The sequence below is a fragment of the Oncorhynchus mykiss genome, unplaced genomic scaffold (genome assembly GCF_013265735.2).
Source record: "Oncorhynchus mykiss isolate Arlee unplaced genomic scaffold, USDA_OmykA_1.1 un_scaffold_309, whole genome shotgun sequence".
Taxonomy (NCBI): domain Eukaryota; kingdom Metazoa; phylum Chordata; class Actinopteri; order Salmoniformes; family Salmonidae; genus Oncorhynchus; species Oncorhynchus mykiss.
The window spans coordinates 92,836-112,904 of record NW_023493758.1 but is presented as its reverse complement, the minus strand read 5'-3'; the positions used below and the strand labels follow the sequence as shown (position 1 = coordinate 112,904).

Sequence of the window (20,069 nt, the reverse complement as noted above, 5' to 3'; positions counted from 1 at the left end):
TATGCAGGGTGGTATGCTGCTGGCTATAAGTATGGTAGTTTCCCAAAGTTTGGTGGTTTTAGACTTAACGTAACTAACATTAACTAAATAGTAATGTTTTGTCTAAGAAAGTATGATATATTGTCGTGCAAGAACTGGCCATACAAGTTAGCTAATGTTAAGTCTTACATTGGCTAAGGTTACTTAGCTAGCTAAAGTTAATTGGCTATAATAGCAGCCAAGGACATTAGCTAATTTATTTGTGCATCTTTGTTTGTGCTCTGGTTACATGTAAGTGTCTAGATCAGCAGTTTACACAAGATGATTTCAGCATTATGTGAAAAATCTTATTGGCAAAATATAGCTTGCTAGCTAGCGTTCCCTACTTATTGGTTAACTACCTAGCCAATGTTAGCTCTCACTTGACTGGTATAACATTATGTTAGCTAGCACATTCATTGGCTAGCTACATTTATTTGCCTCTTTGTTTGCTAGCTAGCGTTCTGCTGACTGGTGATAGCTAGCTACAGAGGCTAGCTGCTGGACTTTGTACAAGCAAGCTAATGCTAGCTAGGTAGCATTAGCTATTTAGCTACCTAGCTAATCAAAATATCTCTTTAAATGTATTGATTAACCTCAGCTATATGGTGGTATCGAAGCTATCTATATACAATACTCTTGGTTTGTTCCATACACTTCTTATGACTGGCAGCATGGTGTTGTTAAAAGCAACTGACCCAGTGTTAGAACTCTGAGTTTCAGCTAAAAAATAGTTTAGCATTGTCCGAAATGCTACCAAAAGGTAGCACATCGTTGTTTCTTAACGGACAGAAATGTGCACGTGAGGCCGATTTGAAATTATAAATTTAACAAAAACTGTTAGTCAATCAGCCATTTTTTAAGTCCAATGGTCACTTTATGGAGGGTATAGCCTTGTTTTAATCTGCCATCTAGAATTTGACCTAGGTAGGCGCAAGAAAACACGCTTCACCATCTGGCAGTCCGACGGATGAATCAGGGTTTGGCGGGTGCCAGGAGAACGCTACCTGCCCCAATGCATAGTGCCAACTGTAAAGTTTGGGGGAGGAGGAATAATTTGTTGTTTTTCATGGTTCGAGCTAGACCACTTAGTTCCAGAGATGGAAATCTTAATGCTACAGCATACAATTACATTCTAGACAATTCTGTGCTTCCAACTTAGTTTGGGGAAGGCCATTCCCTGTTTCAGCATGACAATGCCCCGGTGCACAAAGCTACGCCCATAAAGAAATGGTTTGTCGAGATCAGTGTGGAAGAACTTGACTGGCCTGCACAGAGTCCTGACCTCAACCCCATCGAACATCTTTGGGATGAATTAGAACGCCGACTGCGAGCCAGGCCTAATAGCCCAACATCAGTGCCAAACCTCACTAATGCTCTTGTGGCTGAATGGAAGCAAGCAAGCAATGTTCTAGTGGAAAGATTTCCCAGAAGAGTTGAGGTCAATATTGCAGCAAAGGGGTACCAACTCCATATGCATTGTGCATAGGGGCATTGTCATGCTGAAACAGGAAAAGGCCTTCCCCAAACTGTTGCCACGAAGTTGGAACTACAGAATTGTCTAGAATGTCATTGTATGCTGTAGCGTTAAGATTTCCCTTTACTAGAACTAAGGGGCATAGCCCAAACCATGAAAAACAGAGCTTGACATTGTGCATCGTGATCTTAGGCTCGTGTGCCCCTCTCACTCACTCACTCACTCAAAGCGTGTTCCCCTCCCTAACGGTGGCTGTGCCCCTGTCTCTGTGGCCGGTTGTCTCTGTGTCCTGCTAGTGGACCTGAAGGTTGACAGGCGTCGTCTGAAGCCCTCTCCAGAGAAGAAGTAGAGCAAGGGGTCGAAGCAGGAGTTGGAGGCAGCCAGACAGAGTGTCACCACCACACTCTTCTGCATGTACACCAGCTCCGAACAGGAAGTGGCAGTCTGGGACAGGAAGCTGAGGTGGACGGAGCGTTGGACGTGGTATGGCATGAAGCACAGCAGGAATGCTAGCATCACTATGACAATCATTCTGATGGCCTTAGACCCTGCCCCCTTCTGGCGCTGCGCAGTGTGTTGCCGTGACAGCAGAGCCCGGATAATCCCGGCATAGCACAGCAGGATGACCAAGAAAGGAAGCACGAAGCCCACGACCAATGAGAAGTAGTTGAGCATGATGAGCTTGCTAAGCCCGCCCCCTGTGCTGCGCTCTGGAGGCTCGAAGCACTTGGTCTTATTGGTGGCTGGGTCAAGGTGCTGACCAGTCATGAGGAAGGGGGAGGAGACAGTGCAGATGAACACCCAGATACAGACACACACCAGACGGGCGCGACGCTCTGAGACCAGGCGCAGGTTCTGCACGGGAAACACGATGGCGAGGAAGCGTGTGACGGACATGGCGGTCATGAAGAACACACTGCAGTAGAGGTTCACGTAGAGGGCATAGGACGAAACCCTGCACAGGAAGTCTCCCAGGTTCCACTGACCCTGAGGGAGAAGGTCAAAAACAACAAATCTATTTTAATAGCATCTCAAAGACCTGGATTCATTCAAAGGTGCTTTGTCGGCAATGTGCCTTTTAAAAGGCAATTTCTCCCGAAGTAAATTATCTGTAAAAGTCAAGTGAAATGCGCTTGTCGACAACTCACCTTTGACTGAGTTCGTCCAAAACGATGTTACAGAGCACAACCCCCCAAAAAACAAGAAGTAGAAATAGTCCTACCTTATTAACGTAGTAGAGGACCCGTAGCGGCAGCGTGGAGACACACAGCAGGTCGGACACGGCCAGGTTCAACATGTAGATGTGGAACGCAGAACGCTGACGGAACGTTTTAACCAGAACCAACAGGGCGAAACCATTACCGGCCAGGCCGAACACCGTGATGATAGAGTACACCGTAGAGTACACCTGGAGAGACAAACACCTGGTTACAGACAGTAGAATGCACCTGTTAAAACATAGATACCTGGTTACAGACAGAGTACACCTGGTAACACACAGATACACTTGGTTACAGACAGACAGTAGAATACACCTGGTAACACATAGATACACCTGGTTACAGACAGACAGTAGAAAACACCTGGTAACACATACAGTAGATACACCTGGTTACAGACAGAACGTAGAATGTGGCAGGGCTTGCAAACCATTGCAGATTACAAAGGGAAGCACAGGCGAGAGCTGCCCAGTCACACAAGCCTACCAGACAAACTAAACTAGCTCTACGCTCGCTTCGAGGCATATAACACTGAAACATGCATGAGAGCACCAGCTGTTCCGGAAGACTATGTGATCGCGCTCTCCGCAGCCGATGTAAGACCTTTAAACAGGTCAACATTCACAAGGCCAGACGGAATACCAGGACGTGAACTCCGAGCATGAGCTGACTAACTGGCAAGAATCTTTTCTAATATTTGGGTGAAGGAGAAGCTGGGAAGGCTTGGGCGAATAGCTGCAGGGGAGACGTAGCTGTTGGCCGGGGTTGGAGTAGCCAGGAGGAAGGCATGGCCAGCCGTTGAGAAATGCTTATTGAAATGTTCGATTATCATGAATTTATCAGTGGTGACAGTGTTATCTAGCCTCAGTGCAGTTGGCAGCTGGGAGGAGCTGCTCTTGTTCTCCATGGACTTTACAGTGTCCCAAAACTTTTTGGAGGTAGAGCCACAGGACCCTGCTTGAAAAAGCTAGCGTTTGCTTTCCTGACTAACTGCGTGTATTGGTTCCTGACTTCCCTGAACAGTTGCATATTTTGGGGACTATTCGATGCTATTGCAGTCTACCACAGGATGCTTTTGTGCTGGTCAAGGGCAGTCAGGTCTGGAGTGAACCAAGGGCTATATCTTTTCTTGGTCCTGCATTTTTTGAACGGGGCATGCTTATCTAAGATGGTGAGGAAATTACTTTTAAAGAATGACCAGGCATCCTCGACTGACGGCATGAGGTCAATTTCCTTCCAGGATACCAGGTCGATTGGAAAGGCCTGCTTGCAGAAGTGTTTTAGGGAGCGTTTGACAGTGATGAGGGGTGATCGTTTGACCGCCCCATAGCGGACACAGCCAATGAGGCAGTGATCGCTGAGATCTTGATTGAAAACAGCGGAGGTGTATTTGGAGGGCAAGTTGGTCAGGATAATATCTATGAGGGTGCCCATGTTTATGGATTTAGGGTTGTACCTGGTGGGTTCCTTGATGATTTGTGTGAGATTGAGGGCATCTAGCTTAGATTGTAGGACTGCCGGAGTGTTAAGCATATCCCAGTTTAGGTCGCCTAACAGAACAAACTCTGAAGCTAGATGGGGGGTGATCAATTCACAAATGGTGTCCAGGGCACAGCTGGGTGCGGAGGGGGGTCTATAATAAGCGGCAACAGTGAGAGACTTATTTCTGGAGAGGGTTAATTTTTAAAATTAGAAGTTCAAACTGTTTGGGTATAGACCTGGAAAGTATGACAGAACTTTGCAGGCTATCTCTGCAGTAGATTGCAACTCCTCCTCCTTTGGCTGTTCTATCTTGATGGAAAATGTTGTAGCTGGGTATGGAAATCTCAGAATTGTTGGTGGCCTTCCTAAGCCAGGATTCAGACACGGCAAGGACATCAGGGTTGGCGGAGTGTGCTAAAGCAGTGAGTAAAACAAACTTAGGGAGGAGGCTTCTGATGTTGACATGCATGAAATCAAGGTTTTTTTTATCACAGAAGTCAACAAATGAGGGTGCCTGGGGACACGCAGGGCCTGGGTTTACCTCCACATCACCCGAGGAACATAGGAGGAGTAGGATGAGGGTACGGCTAAAGGCTATCAAAACTGGTTGCCTAGAGCGTTGGGGACAAAGAATAAAAGGTGCATATTTCTGGGCATGGTAGAATATATTCAGGGCATAATGTGCAGACAGGGGTATGGTGGGGTGCGGGTACAGCGGAGGTAAGCCCAGGCACTGAGTGATGATAAGAGAGGTTGTATCTCTGGATCAGCTGGTTATAATGGGTGAGGTCACCGCATGTGTGGGAGATGGGACAAAGGAGGTATCCGATGTATAATGAGTGGGACTAGGGGCTCCATTGTAAACTAAAACAATGATAACTAACCTAAACAACAGTATACAAGGCATATTGACATATGAGAGAGACATACAGCAAGGCATAAAGTAACCACAGGTGTTGATTTGGAGAGCTAGCTAAGACAGCAACGGGTGAGACAACAACAGCTAATCAGCTAAAACAACAACAGGTCAAATGGGGATGAATGGGCAGAGAGGGTCGGTTAACTACACACAGAGCCTGAGTTAGCGGCTGGGGACAACAGACATAAAAACTTTTTTTTTTAAATAAATATATTTGGTCAAATCACACCAAGACAGTCTTGAAGAGGGCACGAAAAAACCTATTCACCCTCAGGAGACTGAAAAGATTTAGCATGGGTCCTCAGATCCGCAAAAGGTTCTACAGCTGCACCATCGAGAGCATCCTGACTGGTTGCATCACTGCCTGGTATGGCAACTGCTCGGCCTCCGACCACAAGGCACAACAGAGGGTAGTGCGTACGGCCCAGTACATCACTGAGGCCAAGCTTCCTCTCATCCAGGACCTCTACACCAGGCGGTGTCAGAAGAAGGCCCTCAATATTGTCAAATACTCCAGCCACCCTAGTCATAGACTGTTCTCTCTGCTACCGCATGGCAAGCGATACCGGAGCGCCAAGCCTTCGAAAAAGCTTCTACCTCAGAGCAATAAGGCTCCTGAACATCTAATCAAATGGCTACTCAGACTATTTGCATTGCTTCCCCTCTTTTACACTGCTGCTACTCTCTGTTGTTATCATCTATGCATAGTCACTCTACCCACATGTACATATTACCTCAACTAACTGGTGTCCCCGCACATTGACTATGTACCGGTACCCCCTGTACATTGTTATTTTACTGCTGCTCTTTAATTACTTGATTTCTTATTCTTATTCTTATTTTTTTAACTGCATTTTTGGTTAGGGTCTCGTAGGTAAGCATTTCACTGTAAGCGTTTACCTGTCATATACGGCACATGTGACTAATACAATTTGGATTTGAATACACCTGGTAACACATACAGTAGATTTACCTGTTTACCTGTCCCGTACAGACTCGGGAGAGACAACGGTTGAGAGCCGCGTTTCCTCCGAAATACAACCCAACCAAGCCGCTCTGCTTCTTGACACAATGCCAGCCGCATCAATGTGTCAGAGGAAACACCGTACACATGGCGACCGTGTCAGCATGCACTGCGCCCGGCCACCCACAGGAGTCGCTAGTGCGTGATGGGACAAGGACATCTCTTCCGGCCAAAACCTTCCCTAACCCAGACTACACTGGACCAATTGTGCGCCGCCCCATGGGTCTCCCAGGCACGACCGACTGCGACAGAGCCTGTACTCGAACCCTGAATCTCTAGAGGCACAGCTGCACTTAGACCACTGTTTCTTTAGACCAGAGGAAAGAGTACCTACTACTGGCCCTCCGAGACCACTTCCAGCAGCATCTGGTCTAACCATTCCACATGCTGAGCACTCTGCGGTCCAAATCATTGCAAAACCATTTCAATTGGGTTGAGGTCGGGTGATTGTGGAGGCCAGGTCATCTGATTCAGCACTCCATCACTCTCCTTCTTGGTCAAATAGCCTTTTTATTTATTTTTTATTTTTATTTCACCTTTGTTTAACCAGGTAGGCTAGTTGAGAACAAGTTCTCATTTGCAACTGCGACCTGGCCAAGATAAAGCATAGCAGTGTGAACAGACAACAACACAGAGTTACACATGGAGTAAACAATAAACAATAAACAAGTCAATAACATAGTAGAAAAAAATAATCTATATACATTGTGTGTAAAAGGCATGAGGAGGTAGGCAATAAATAGGCCATAGGAGTGAATAATTACAATATAGCAGAAACTCCCTCTCCCGGATCCGGGAGAATTGTCATCAACTGACACTAATTAGCATAATGCAACGGACAAAAAATATTACTAGAAAATATTCATATTCATGAAATCACAAGTGAAATATATTGAAACACAGCTTAGCCTTTTGTTAATCACCCTGTCATCTCAAATTTTGAAATTATGCTTTACAGCCAAAGCAAGACAAGCATTTGTGTAAGTTTATCGATAGCCTAGCATAGCATTATGCCTAGCTAGCAGCAGGCAACCTGGTCACGAAAATCAGAAAAGCAATCAAATTAAATCGTTTACCTTGGATGAGCTTCGGATGTTTTCACTCACGAGACTCCCAGTTAGATAGCAAATGTTCCTTTGTTCCATAAAGATTATTTTTGTAGCCGAAATAACTCCGTTAGTACTTCACGTTTGGCTGAGAATTCGACCGGAAATTGCAGTCACAACAACGTCGAAAAAGATTCCAAATTAGCTCCATAATATCGACAGAAACATGGCAAACGTTGTTTATAATCAATCCTCAAGGTGTTTTTCAAATATCTATTCAATAATATATCACCCGGGACAGCTGTATTTTCAGTAAGACCGGGAGGAAAAATAGCTACCTCTGTCTATTACACAATAATTACACTGAGAGCCCTCACATAATAATACATACATAATGTAGTCGTTTACGCTCATTCTTGAACATAAAGGCGTGAAACTACGTCAAAATGCTGTAGACACATTGGGGAATACGTAGAAAAACGAATCTGGTTGATAGCCCATTCACTGCTCAATAGGGACGCATCGGAATGCAGAGCTTTCAAAACATGAGTCACTTCCTGATTGGATTTTTCTCAGGCTTTCGCCTGCAATATCGGTTCTGTTAGACTCACAGACAATATTTTTACAGTTTTGGAAACTTTAGAGTGTTTTCTATCCTAAGCTGTCTATGATATGCATATTCTAGCATCTTGTCCTGACAAAATAGCCCGTTTACTTTGGGAACGGGTTAGGGTTTTCAAAAATGAAAATAGTGCCCCTTAGTTTCAAGAGATTAACACTGGAGAGATAAATGATCAGATGAACATGTGCAGGTAGAGATACTGGTGTGCAAAAGAGCAGAAAAGTAAATAAATAAAAACAGTATGGGGATGAGGTAAATTGGGTGGGCTATATACCGATGGACTATGTACAGCTGCAGCGATCGGTTAACTGCTCAGATAGCAGATGTTTAAAGTTGGTGAGGGAGATAAAAGTCTCCAACTTTACAGAGCCTAGAGGTGTGTTTTGGGTTATCGTCCTGTTGAAAAACAAATGACAGTCCCACTAAGCGCAAATCAGATGGGATGGCGTATCACTGCAAAATGCTGTGGTAGTCATGCTGATTAAGTGTGCCTAGAATTCTAAATAAATCACCAAGTGTCACCAGCAAAGCACCATCACACCTCCTACTCTGTGCTTCATGGTGGGATCCACTCCTGTTGAGATCATCCATTCACCCACTCTGCGTCTCACAAAGACACGACAGTTGGAACCAAAAATCTCAAATTTGGACTCATCAGACCAAAGGACAGATTTACACTGTCCATTGTTTGTGTTTCTTGGCCCAAGAAAGTCTCTTCTTATTATTAGTGTCCTTTAGTAGTGGTTTCTTTGCAGCAATTCAACCATGAAGGCCTGATTCACGCAGTCTCCTCTGAACAGCTGATGTTGAGATGTGTCTGTTACTTCAACTCTGCGAAACATTTATTTGGGCTGAAATCTGAGGTGCAGTTAATAACTATAATGAACTTATCCTCTGCAGCAAAGGTAACTTTTGATGTCTTCACTATTATTCTACAATAGTAAAAATAAAGAAAAACCATTCAATGAGTAGGTGTGTCCCCACTGTTGACTGGTACTGGACTTCGGTGAGTAAATAAACCTCCTCTACCCTCCTTTCTATTGGTGAACGTACAAATCACTGGAGAACAAACTGGATGAGATCCATTCCTATCAATGGTACCTGAAGAACTGATATATTTCTCGGAGTCGTGGCTGATCAATGACATGGATAATATACATCTAGCTGGACCGAATGGAAGCCTCGGGCTCAAGGGGGGGGGGGGGGGGTGCGTATCTTGTTACCAACAGTTGGTGCACAATCTCTAAAATTAAAGAAGTCTCAAGGATCTCCTCGCCTGAGTCAGAATAACTCATGAAAAGATGTAGATCATATTATTTAGCAAGAAAGTTATCTATATTTTTCATAGCTATTTATTTACCACCACTAACCGACGCTGGCACTAAGACCACACTCAACAGTACTGTGCAGCCGTCTTCATCGACCTGGCCAAGGCTTTTCACTCAGTCAATCACCATATTCTTATCACCAGACTCAGCAGCCTCGGTTTTTTATCTCAGTTCACTGGTCACGATGGCAACACCCACCCGTAGCTCGAGCTCCAGCAGGTGTATCTCACTGATCATCCCCAAAGCCAACACCTCATGTGGCCGCCTTCCTTTCTCTCTGCTGCCTGTGACTGGAACGAATTGCAAAAATCGCTGAAGTTGGAGACTTTTATCTCCCTCACCAACTTTAAACATCTGCTATCTGAGCAGCTAACCGATCGCTGCAGCTGTACATAGTCCATCGGTATATAGCCCACCCAATTTACCTACCTCATCCCCATACTGTTTTTATTTATTTACTTTTCTGCTCTTTTGCACACCAGTATCTCTACCTGCACATGACCATCTGATCATTTATCACTCCGGTATTAATCTGCTAAATTGTAATTATTCGCCTACCTCCTCATGCCTTTTGCACACAATGTATATAGACTCTTTTTTTTCCTACTGTGTTATTGACTTGTTTATTGTTTACTCCATGTGTAACTCTGTGTTGTTGTCTGTTCACACTGCTATGCTTTATCTTGGCCAGGTCGCAGTTGCAAATGAGAACTTGTTCTCAACTAGCCTACCTGGTTAAATAAAGGTGAAGTTAAAAAATAAAAATAAATAAAATGCATACAAAGCTCTGCATTTGGAAAATCTGTCTATAGCTCTATACTCCTTATTCCCGCTCACAACCAAAGACTCAAACAGGAAATTCCAGTGACGCGCACAATAAGGAAGTAATCTGAATAAGCGGATGCTAAGCTACAGGACTGTTTCGCTAGTACAGACTTTAATATGTTCCGGGATTCATCCGAAGGCATTGAGGAGTTTACCACATCAGTCACCGGCTTAATTTGTATTTGATTTTATTATGGATCCCCATAAGATCCCCATTACTCTTCCTGGGGTCCAGCAAAATTAAAGTTGTTTTTCCAAAACATTACAGTACATTCACAGATTTCATAACACACTGTGTGTCCTCAGGCTCCTACTCCACCACTACCACATATCTACACAACAAAATCTGTGTGTACATGTGTGTATAGTGCATATGTTATCGTGTGTGTGTATACATGTGTCTGTGCCTACGTTTGTGTTTCTTCACAGTCCCTGCTGTTCAGAAGGTATTTGTATCTGTTTTTTAAAATCTGATTCTACTGCTTGCATCAGTTATTTGATGTGGAATAGAGTTCCATGTAGTCATGGCTCTATGTAGTACTGTGCACCTCCCATAGTCTGTTCTGGACTTGGGGACTGTGAAGAGACCTCTGGTGACATGTCTTGTGGGGTATGCATGGGTGTCCAAGCTGTACGCCAGCAGCTCAAACAGACAGCTTGGTGCATTCAACATGTCAATACCTCTCATAAATACAAGTAGTGATGAAGTCAATCTCTCCTCCACTTTGAGCCAGGAGAAATTGACATGCATATTATTAATATTAGCTCTCTGTGTACATCCAAGGGCCAGCCTAGCTGCCCTGTTCTGAGCAAATTGCAGTTTTCCTAAGTCCCTCTTTGAGGCACCTGACCACACGACTGAACAGTAGTCCAGGTGAGACAAAACTAGGGCCTGTAGGACCTACCGTGTGTATTGTGCTGTTAAGAAGGTATAGCAACGCTTTATTATGGACAGACTTCTCCCCATTTTAGCTACTGTTGTATCAATATGTTTTGACCATGACAGTTTACAATCCAGGGTTGATCCAGGGTTACTTCAAACATGTTACCTGTTGAAATTGCTGTACAATATGATCTTGTTGCCATTTGACGCACATTCAGATGTCATAAATCAGCACTGCAGAGCTCTCCCTGTACTATGCTGTACCTTGTAACACACTGCTTCTGTTAGATACCACTAACCAATCAATCTCTCTCATTGCACAGCTTTCCCATAGCATAGAAGTATATCAATGAGCGGGCATCCACCCTTTGCGTGATGCATGGACGAAAGGGGGAGCGGGGGGCAGACAGGCAGGCAGACAGACAGATATGGTTACCTGGTTACGGAAGTCATCGATAGACAGACAGTTGGTAGTGTTGTCCCTCAGAGTCACGTTGTCAAACTCCGCTAGATGCATGTCTGGAACACACAGACAGACAGTATAAAAAGAGAGGAAGACAGACAGACAGTATAAAAAGAGAGGAAAACAGCCAGAAAGTATGAGAAGAGAAGAAAACACATTTCTACAGAGTTCAGGTACGCCTCTGCACTACATGAAAGAAAACACTTTTCTACAGAGTTCAGGTACGCCCCTGCATGAAAGAAAAGAACATTGGAGGAGTTTTCAAGGAATCCCGTACTAGGGCAGAACCAGGAAGCCTTCCAGTACTACAGTAATACAGAGTAGTTTTATTTTTGCTTTGATGGCAACCTACAAAACATGTGTTATCTAAGCTTTGTTTGTCGTAAAGCTTTGCTGTTTATGAAGCAGATACTAATCTGATAATTTTCTGTTGATTTTCCTTCCGTTCTCAGGAGAAGAGATTCCACAGAACACCAACAGAGCCCTCCACATTGTTACAAAATTTTAGAGGCACTCGGCGATGCGGTATGGAGCTGGATTTAGCCTCAGGATGACTCTGGGGCCTTCGCAATTGCGTCACACAATCCACACCTAGCCACTGAAACTACGCTCCGGGATAAAGCATAAATTGGCTTTAACTCTCCCTGCTGCAGAGAATACCACAGAACATCCTAACCCTCCCTGCTGCAGACAATAAGATAACAGTTATTGGGTCAGGACTGTTCTGACAGTCCCAGTAATTGGGTCAGGACTGTTATGTTCTGTTAGTACCAGCTATTGGGTCAGGACTGTTATGTTCTGTCAGAACCAGCTATTGGGTCAGGACTGTTATGTTCTGTCAGTACCAGCTATTGGTTCAGAACTGTTATGTTCTGTCAGTACCAGCTATTGGGTCAGGACTGTTCTCACAGTACCAGCATTTGGGTCAGAACTGTATGTTCTGTCAGTACCAGCTATTGGTTAGGACTGTTCTGACAATACCAGCTATTGGTTCAGGACTGTTCTGACAGTACCAGCTATTGGTCAGGACTGTTCTGACAGTACCAGCTACTGGGTCAGGACTGTTATGTTCTGTTAGTACCAGCTATTGGGTCAGGACTGTTATGTTCTGTCAGAACCAGCTATTGGGTCAGGACTGTTATGTTCTGTCAGTACCAGCTATTGGTTCAGAACTGTTATGTTCTGTCAGTACCAGCTATTGGGTCAGGACTGTTCTGGCAGTACCAGCTATTGGGTCAGGACTGTTCTGTCAGTACCAGCTATTGGGTCAGGACTGTTCTGACAGTACCAGCTATTGGGTCAGGACTGTTATGTTCTGTCAGTACCAGCTATTGGGTCAGGACTGTTATGTTCTGTCAGAACCAGCTATTGGGTCAGGACTGTTATGTTCTGTCAGTACCAGCTATTGGTTCAGAACTGTTATGTTCTGTCAGTACCAGCTATTGGGTCAGGACTGTTCTCACAGTACCAGCATTTGGGTCAGAACTGTATGTTCTGTCAGTACCAGCTATTGGTTAGGACTGTTCTGACAGTACCAGCTATTGGTTCAGGACTGTTCTGACAGTACCAGCTATTGGTCAGGACTGTTCTGACAGTACCAGCTACTGGGTCAGGACTGTTATGTTCTGTTAGTACCAGCTATTGGGTCAGGACTGTTATGTTCTGTCAGAACCAGCTATTGGGTCAGGACTGTTATGTTCTGTCAGTACCAGCTATTGGTTCAGAACTGTTATGTTCTGTCAGTACCAGCTATTGGGTCAGGACTGTTCTCACAGTACCAGCATTTGGGTCAGAACTGTATGTTCTGTCAGTACCAGCTATTGGTTAGGACTGTTCTGACAGTACCAGCTATTGGTTCAGGACTGTTCTGACAGTACCAGCTATTGGTCAGGACTGTTCTGACAGTACCAGCTACTGGGTCAGGACTGTTATGTTCTGTTAGTACCAGCTATTGGGTCAGGACTGTTATGTTCTGTCAGTACCAGCTATTGGTTCAGAACTGTTATGTTCTGTCAGTACCAGCTATTGGGTCAGGACTGTTCTGTCAGTACCAACTATTGGGTCAGGACTGTTCTGGCAGTACCAGCTATTGGGTCAGGACTGTTCTGTCAGTACCAGCTATTGGGTCAGGACTGTTCTGACAGTACCAGCTATTGGGTCAGGACTGTTATGTTCTGTCAGTACCAGCTATTAGTTCAGAACTGTTATGTTCTGTCAGTACCAGCTATTGGGTCAGGACTGTTCTCACAGTACCAGCATTTGGGTCAGAACTGTATGTTCTGTCAGTACCAGCTATTGGTTAGGACTGTTCTGACAGTACCAGCTATTGGTTCAGGACTGTTCTGACAGTACCAGCTATTGGTCAGGACTGTTCTGACAGTACAAGGTATTGGGTCAGGACTGTTCTGACAGTACCAGCTATTGGGTCAGGACTGTTCTGTCAGTACCAGCTATTGGGTCAGGACTGTTCTGACAGTACCAGCTATTGCGTCAGAACTTTTACGTTCTGTCAATATCAGTTATTGGGTCAGGACTGTTCTGTCAGTACCAGCTGAAAAACATCCTGCTAGTAGCTATGTCAAACACATCACTTCACTTTTCAATTGATTTCACCTCTAAGATTACAGTTAAGCTTGTCACTAACTGGCTGGGAAATATAAGACACTGACAAACATCCTGTTTGTGTGTGTGTGCGCCCATGCGTGTGTGTCTAATATGTGTATGAACATGACGTCTCGTGACTGAAGTTTCTGCCAAAAAGGTTACCAAGTGAAGTTATACAAATATCCAGCAGGTCAGAGAAGTGAAAGTGCTTCAAGTATTTAGATCTGCACCCTATCCCCAGCAGCATACCACCCATACCACTGCTGGCTTGGTCCTGGTCAGTCTTATTGAGAATTGTCCAGACCATGTATGTTAATTATTAATTGTAGAAGAGCTAGTAAGATGGGTGCACTCTATATGTGCTCTGGGTCATTAGACACCATTAGACATGCACCTGTCTGGGGTGTGGACACGACTGGTTATTCCTGTAATGGTGTTATGGCCTAATTTGGACTGTTGCTATGGTCCTACATGCATGAAGCTGTCTTAAGGCGAGTACATGTCTGTATTTTTGAACTAATGGTGTGGCTCTACAGTTTCCATGCCCTAATATGAAACCAAACTAAAATGAATGCAAGGCAATAAGATAACGGTGGCTAAATGCCAGAGGGGAGGAGTCATTAAGAGGAGTTACTATTGGTGTGACGTAACGAGGAAGAATGTATAACAAGTACGTGCCAAGACTGAACCAGCTCGACTTTTATTATGCTGTAATAAAAGTCTATTTGAACTCACAGGCTCCAGTATTTGAGAAATATGATTGACTATATATTTCCACCACAGTCTCTAGATGGGAGACCGGATGCTGATGGTAGTGGTGTTGAAGGGCCAGTCTCTAGATGGGAAACCAGATGCTGCTGGTAGTGGTGTTGGAAGGCCAGTCTCTAGATGGGAAACCAGATGCTGCTGAAAGTGGTGTTGGAGGGCCAGTTTCAAGATGGGAGACCAGAAGCTTCTGGAAGTGGTGTTGGAGGGCCAGACTCTAGATGGGAGACCAGAAGCTTCTGGAAGTGGTGTTGGAGGGCCAGTTTCTAGATGGGAGACCAGAAGCTTTTGGAAGTGGTGTTGGAGGGCCCGTTTCTAGATGGGAGACCAGAAGCTTCTGGAAGTGGTGTTGGAGGGCCAGTCTCTAGATGGGAGACCAGAAGCTGCTAGAAGTGGTGCTGGAGCGCCAATTTCTAGATGAGAGACCAGAAGCTGCTAGAAGTGGTGTTGGAGCGCCAATTTCTAGATGAGAGACCAGAAGCTTCTGGAAGTGGTGTTGGAGGGCCAGTTTCTAGATGGGAGACCAGAAGCTGCTGGAAGTGGTGTTGAAGGGCCAGTAGGAGGTACTATTTCTGGTCTAAAGAAACATATCCTAGGGCAGTGATTGGGGACATTGCCCTGTGTAGGGTGCAGTCTTTCGGATGGGCGTTAAGCGGTTGTCCAGACTCTCTGTGGTCACTAAAGATCCCATGGCACGTATTGTAAGAGTAGAGGCGTTAACCCTGGTGTACTAGCTAAATTCCCAAACTGGCCCGCATACGATCATGGCTACCTAATCATCACCAGCTTACAACTGTCTCATTCATTATCCTTCCTCTCCCCTGTAAATATTCCCCAAGTCGTTGCAGTTGACAAGGGTTCATAGGGAAAACATAATAACATAATAATAACAAAATAAGATAATAAGACAAATATTGTAAAAACTTGTAGAAAGTGTACTGAGAGATCAATGATCATCTGTCCACTACATGAACTATACACGACAGAACACTGTCAACTTCAATGTTAGCTGTAGTCCAGAACACTGGTCCTCCTGGTAGTTCAACTACAATGTTAGCTGTAGTCCAGAACACTGGTCCTCCTGGTAGTTTAACTACAATGTGTCTGTAGTCCAGAACACTGGTCCTTCTGGTAGTTTAACTACAATGTTAGCCGTAGGCCAGAACACTGGTCCTCCTGGTAGTTTAACTACAATGTTAGCTGTAGTCCAGAACACTGGTCCTCCTGGTAGTTTAACTACAATGTGTCTGTAGTCCAGAACACTGGTCCTTCTGGTAGTTTAACTACGATGTTAGCTGGAGGCCAGAACACTGGTCCAACTGGTAGTTTAACTACAATGTTAGCTGGAGTCCAGAACACTGGTCATCCTGGTAGTTTAACTACAATGTTAGCTGTAGTCCAGAACACTGGTCCAACTGGTAGTTTAACTACAATGTTAGCTGTTGTCCAGAACAATGGTTCTCCTGGTAGTTTAACTGCAATGTTAGCTGTAGTCCAGAACACTGGTCCTCCTGGTAGTTTAACTACAATGTTAGCTGTAGTCCAGAACACTGGTCCTCCTGGTAGTTTAACTACAATGTGTCTGTAGTCCAGAACACTGGTCCTTCTGGTAGTTTAACTACAATGTTAGCCGTAGGCCAGAACACTGGTCCTCCTGGTAGTTTAACTACAATGTTAGCTGTAGTCCAGAACACTGGTCCAACTGGTAGTTTAACTACAATGTGTCTGTAGTCCAGAACACTGGTCCAACTGGTAGTTTAACTACAATGTTAGCTGTTGTCCAGAACAATGGTTCTCCTGGTAGTTTAACTGCAATGTTAGCTGTAGTCCAGAACACTGGTCCTCCTGGTAGTTTAACTACAATGTTAGCTGTAGTCCAGAACACTGGTCCTCCTGGTAGTTTAACTACAATGTTAGCTGTAGTCCAGAACACTGGTCCAACTGGTAGTTTAACTACAATGTTAGCTGTAGTTCAGAACACTGGTCTTCCTGGTAGTTTCACTACAATATTAGCTATTGTCCAGAACACTGGTCCAACTGGTAGTTTAACTACAATGTTAGCTGTTGTCCAGAACACTGGTTCTCCTGGTAGTTTACCTACAATGTTAGCTGTAGTCCAGAACACTGGTCCTCCTGGTAGTTTAACTACAATGTTAGCTGTAGTCCAGAACACTGGTCCTCCTGGTAGTTTAACTACAATGTTAGCTGTAGTCCAGAACACTGGTCCAACTGGTAGTTTAACTACAATGTTAGCTGTAGTTCAGAACACTGGTCTTCCTGGTAGTTTAACTACAATATTATCTATTGTCCAGAACACTGGTCCTCCTGGTAGTTTAACTATAATGTTAGCTGTCGTCCAGAACACTGGTCCTCCTGGTAGTTTAACTACAATGTTAGCTGTAGTCCAGAACACTGGTCTTCCTGGTAGTTTAACTACAATGTTAGCTGTAGTCCAGAACACTGGTCCAACTGGTAGTTTAACTACAATGTTAGCTATTGTCCAGAGCACTGGTCCTCCTGGTAGTTTAACTTCAATGTTAATGTTATTTATTTTATGCTCTGGTACCCTGGAATGTTCCTCTACAGGGACTAGCTCCAACTCCTGGTAAAGAGAATGTCTTGGTTCCATCAATACCTTGTGGGCTTTTTCTATCAAAAATTCCCTCCAGACCTGACTGTTTGACCCCTAGCACCTTCATAAATGACCTCCAGACCTGACTGCTTGACCCCTAGCACCTTCATAAATGACCTCCAGACCTGACTGCTTGACCCCCTAGCACCTAAATAAATGTCCTCCAGACCTGACTGCTTGATCCCTAGCACCTTACTAGCAAAGCTAACAATTTTTCGTAACATTCTTAAAGCGCCAATCATTAGTTGAAACAATAACAAAGCCGTCTCCCCAACACTGTTTCAGTAAAAAGCAGGGGGATGGGCCTGGAGAAATGGAATCACTATCAAATTCAAAGACACAGGTATGGATGCAAGGACTGACCATGATATCAACAGTATAGGTTTAACAATATGTTGAGACTATATAGATGTCTTTACATTTGCTTTTGTTTATAAACATTGGAGTAAAACAAGCTAATATTTTGGGTTCTGATGAGGTACGATTGTAGAACTAAGCTCATGAGGCACTTATAAGTTATATTCTTCAAGAATCAAAGGGAATATACAGTATCATTAATTTTTATGTCCAAAAATGGATGCAGCAACTGCTGATTGCCACTCTAAGGTCTGAGTTCAGCTCCAGCTCTCTGATAACAGAGTTTTGCTCTCTGCTGTAAAACCACCAATCAGATATCAGCAGGGTTCTGCTCACTAGTGTATGGACGTGTGCTCATGAAAGACCAGGCCAATTCCAAATGCCTAGCATTTGGCAGACCGTACCCAATACACATCTTCTCTCCCTGTGTATTTTCCCCTTTGTGAATAACTTATCTCTATTTCAAGGAGAACATGTCATGTTTGTATCATTATGTAGGGAACATTATGGCCTGAACAATGACCTACCTTTCCCGGTTGTACAAGGGATTTATATTTTCAAAACAATACTGAAGATGGTTCTTCTCCCTCCTCAAGAGAGGTTCAGTTTGAGAGGTCCAGCAGGATAAGGGAGGCTGAGAGAGAGAGAGAGAAAGAGAGAAAGAGAGAGGTTCAGCAAAATAAGGGAGGATGAGAGAGAGAAAGAGAAAGAGAGAGGTTCAGCAGAATAAGGGAGGATAAGAGAGGCTGAGAGAGAGAGAAAGAGAGAGGTTCAGCAGAATAAGGGAGGATAAGACAGACAGACAGACAGACAGACAGACAGACAGACAGACAGACAGACAAGTCTTGGTATCGTACATAGGTGTGAAGGGCCACAGTTCAGCATTATAGACAGACAGTAAAAGTATGTTCAACATTGTTCAACATATGATAGTAAAATGACACGTTGCCACATTGCTGTATAACCACCAATTAGATATCAACAGGGTTATGCTCTCTGCTGTAAAACCACCAATCAGATATCATCATCTGAACACATCTTTGTTGTCTGTCTGTCTGTCTGTCTGTCTGTCTGTCTGTCTGTCTGTCTGTCTGTCTGTCTGTTCAAGAAGGGCAGCTCAATCAATGGTAAATATGAAGTAACTCATTTAATTCCATTCCGTATACAGAGGTTTGTTCATATAAACAGAGAGTTTCTTACCGTAACCTGCAGAATATTGCCTGATAGATGACAGAACCTGCTGCTCTGCTTCAGCCTCTGAGTACTGCTGCTGTGGGATACACTCAGACTCCTCTCTCTCTCTCTCTCTCTCTCTCTCTCTCACACACACACACACACACACACACACACACACACTTTCGCTCTCACATGTTTTCTCGGACTCTCTGTGTTTTTGTTGTAATAATGTTGAGTGATGATGCCTGTTGGAGGGAGCGAGACCACACAGTAACATCAATAAAGTTCTTTACAGTAAATTGATGATGACCTCAGCATCTGTTATTATAGCAGATAATCCCATGTCAATAATCTCCTGCAACACACACTTCTAGAGAAGAAGAATGAAAAGACAAGATGTCCAGTGTGTGAGTGCATCATCAATTTACTGTAAATATCTTTATGGATGTCCCCTCCCTCCCTTTGCCAGCCAGTCAACCAGTCAGTCAGTCAACCAGTCAAGCAGCCAGCCAGTTAGCGAGTCAAGCAGCCAGTCAGTCAGCCAGTCAGCCATTCAAGCAGCCAGCTATCCAGTCAGCCAGTCTGTCAGTAAAGAAGACAGCCAGCCAGTCAGAAAGTCAGTCAGTCTGTCAAGCAGCCAGTCAGCCTCTTCACACCATATGGTAATGTATTTAAACCAGATTAACCCGTTTCTTCATTCTGTCTGTCTGTCTGTCTATTGAACCGACGTCATCCATGAAACTCAAAACTGCATCTGCCCACTCAGAAAAAGCCTAGGCATTAGTTATGGTAGTTAACAGGTCTCAGGTGTGTTCTCAGCTACACTGCCACCACATAACCCCTGGTAACTCTACTGGCACCACATCACCCCCTGGTAACTCTACTGGCATCACATCACCCCCTGGTAACTCTACTGGCACCACATTACCCCCTGGTAACTCTACTGGCACCACATTACCCCCTGGTAGCTCTACTGGCACCACATTACCCCCTGGTAACTCTACTGGCACAACATCACCCCCTGGTAACTCTACTGGCACCACATCACCCCCTGGTAGCTCTACTGGCACCACATTACCCCCTGGTAGCTCTACTGGCACCACATTACCCCCTGGTAACTCTCCTGGCACAACATCACCCCCTGGTAACTCTACTGGCACCACATCACCCCCTGGTAACTCTACTGGCACCACATTACCCCCTGGTAGCTCTACTGCCACCATATTAC

General features: G+C 44.5%; 1 protein-coding gene across 2 annotated transcripts; it reads right to left on the bottom strand.

Annotated features, from left to right (window-relative positions):
- Positions 1-1,351: 1,351 nt before the first annotated feature.
- On the bottom strand, positions 1,352-18,959 carry LOC110513618 (cysteinyl leukotriene receptor 1). Of its 2 annotated transcripts, XM_021593386.2 has the most exons (5): positions 18,866-18,959; positions 18,193-18,299; positions 11,281-11,363; positions 2,718-2,903; positions 1,352-2,482 (listed from the first exon to the last, which is right to left on the bottom strand). In XM_021593386.2, exons 3-5 carry the CDS (start codon positions 11,359-11,361, stop codon positions 1,715-1,717), a joined length of 1,035 nt encoding a protein of 344 aa, XP_021449061.1. In that variant the 5' UTR covers positions 11,362-11,363; positions 18,193-18,299; positions 18,866-18,959; the 3' UTR covers positions 1,352-1,714. The 2 variants fall into 2 exon arrangements, with proteins under 2 accessions (XP_021449061.1, XP_021449063.1); XM_021593388.2 differs by lacking the exon at positions 18,866-18,959 and having other exon boundaries at positions 18,193-18,406.
- Positions 18,960-20,069: the final 1,110 nt, after the last annotated feature.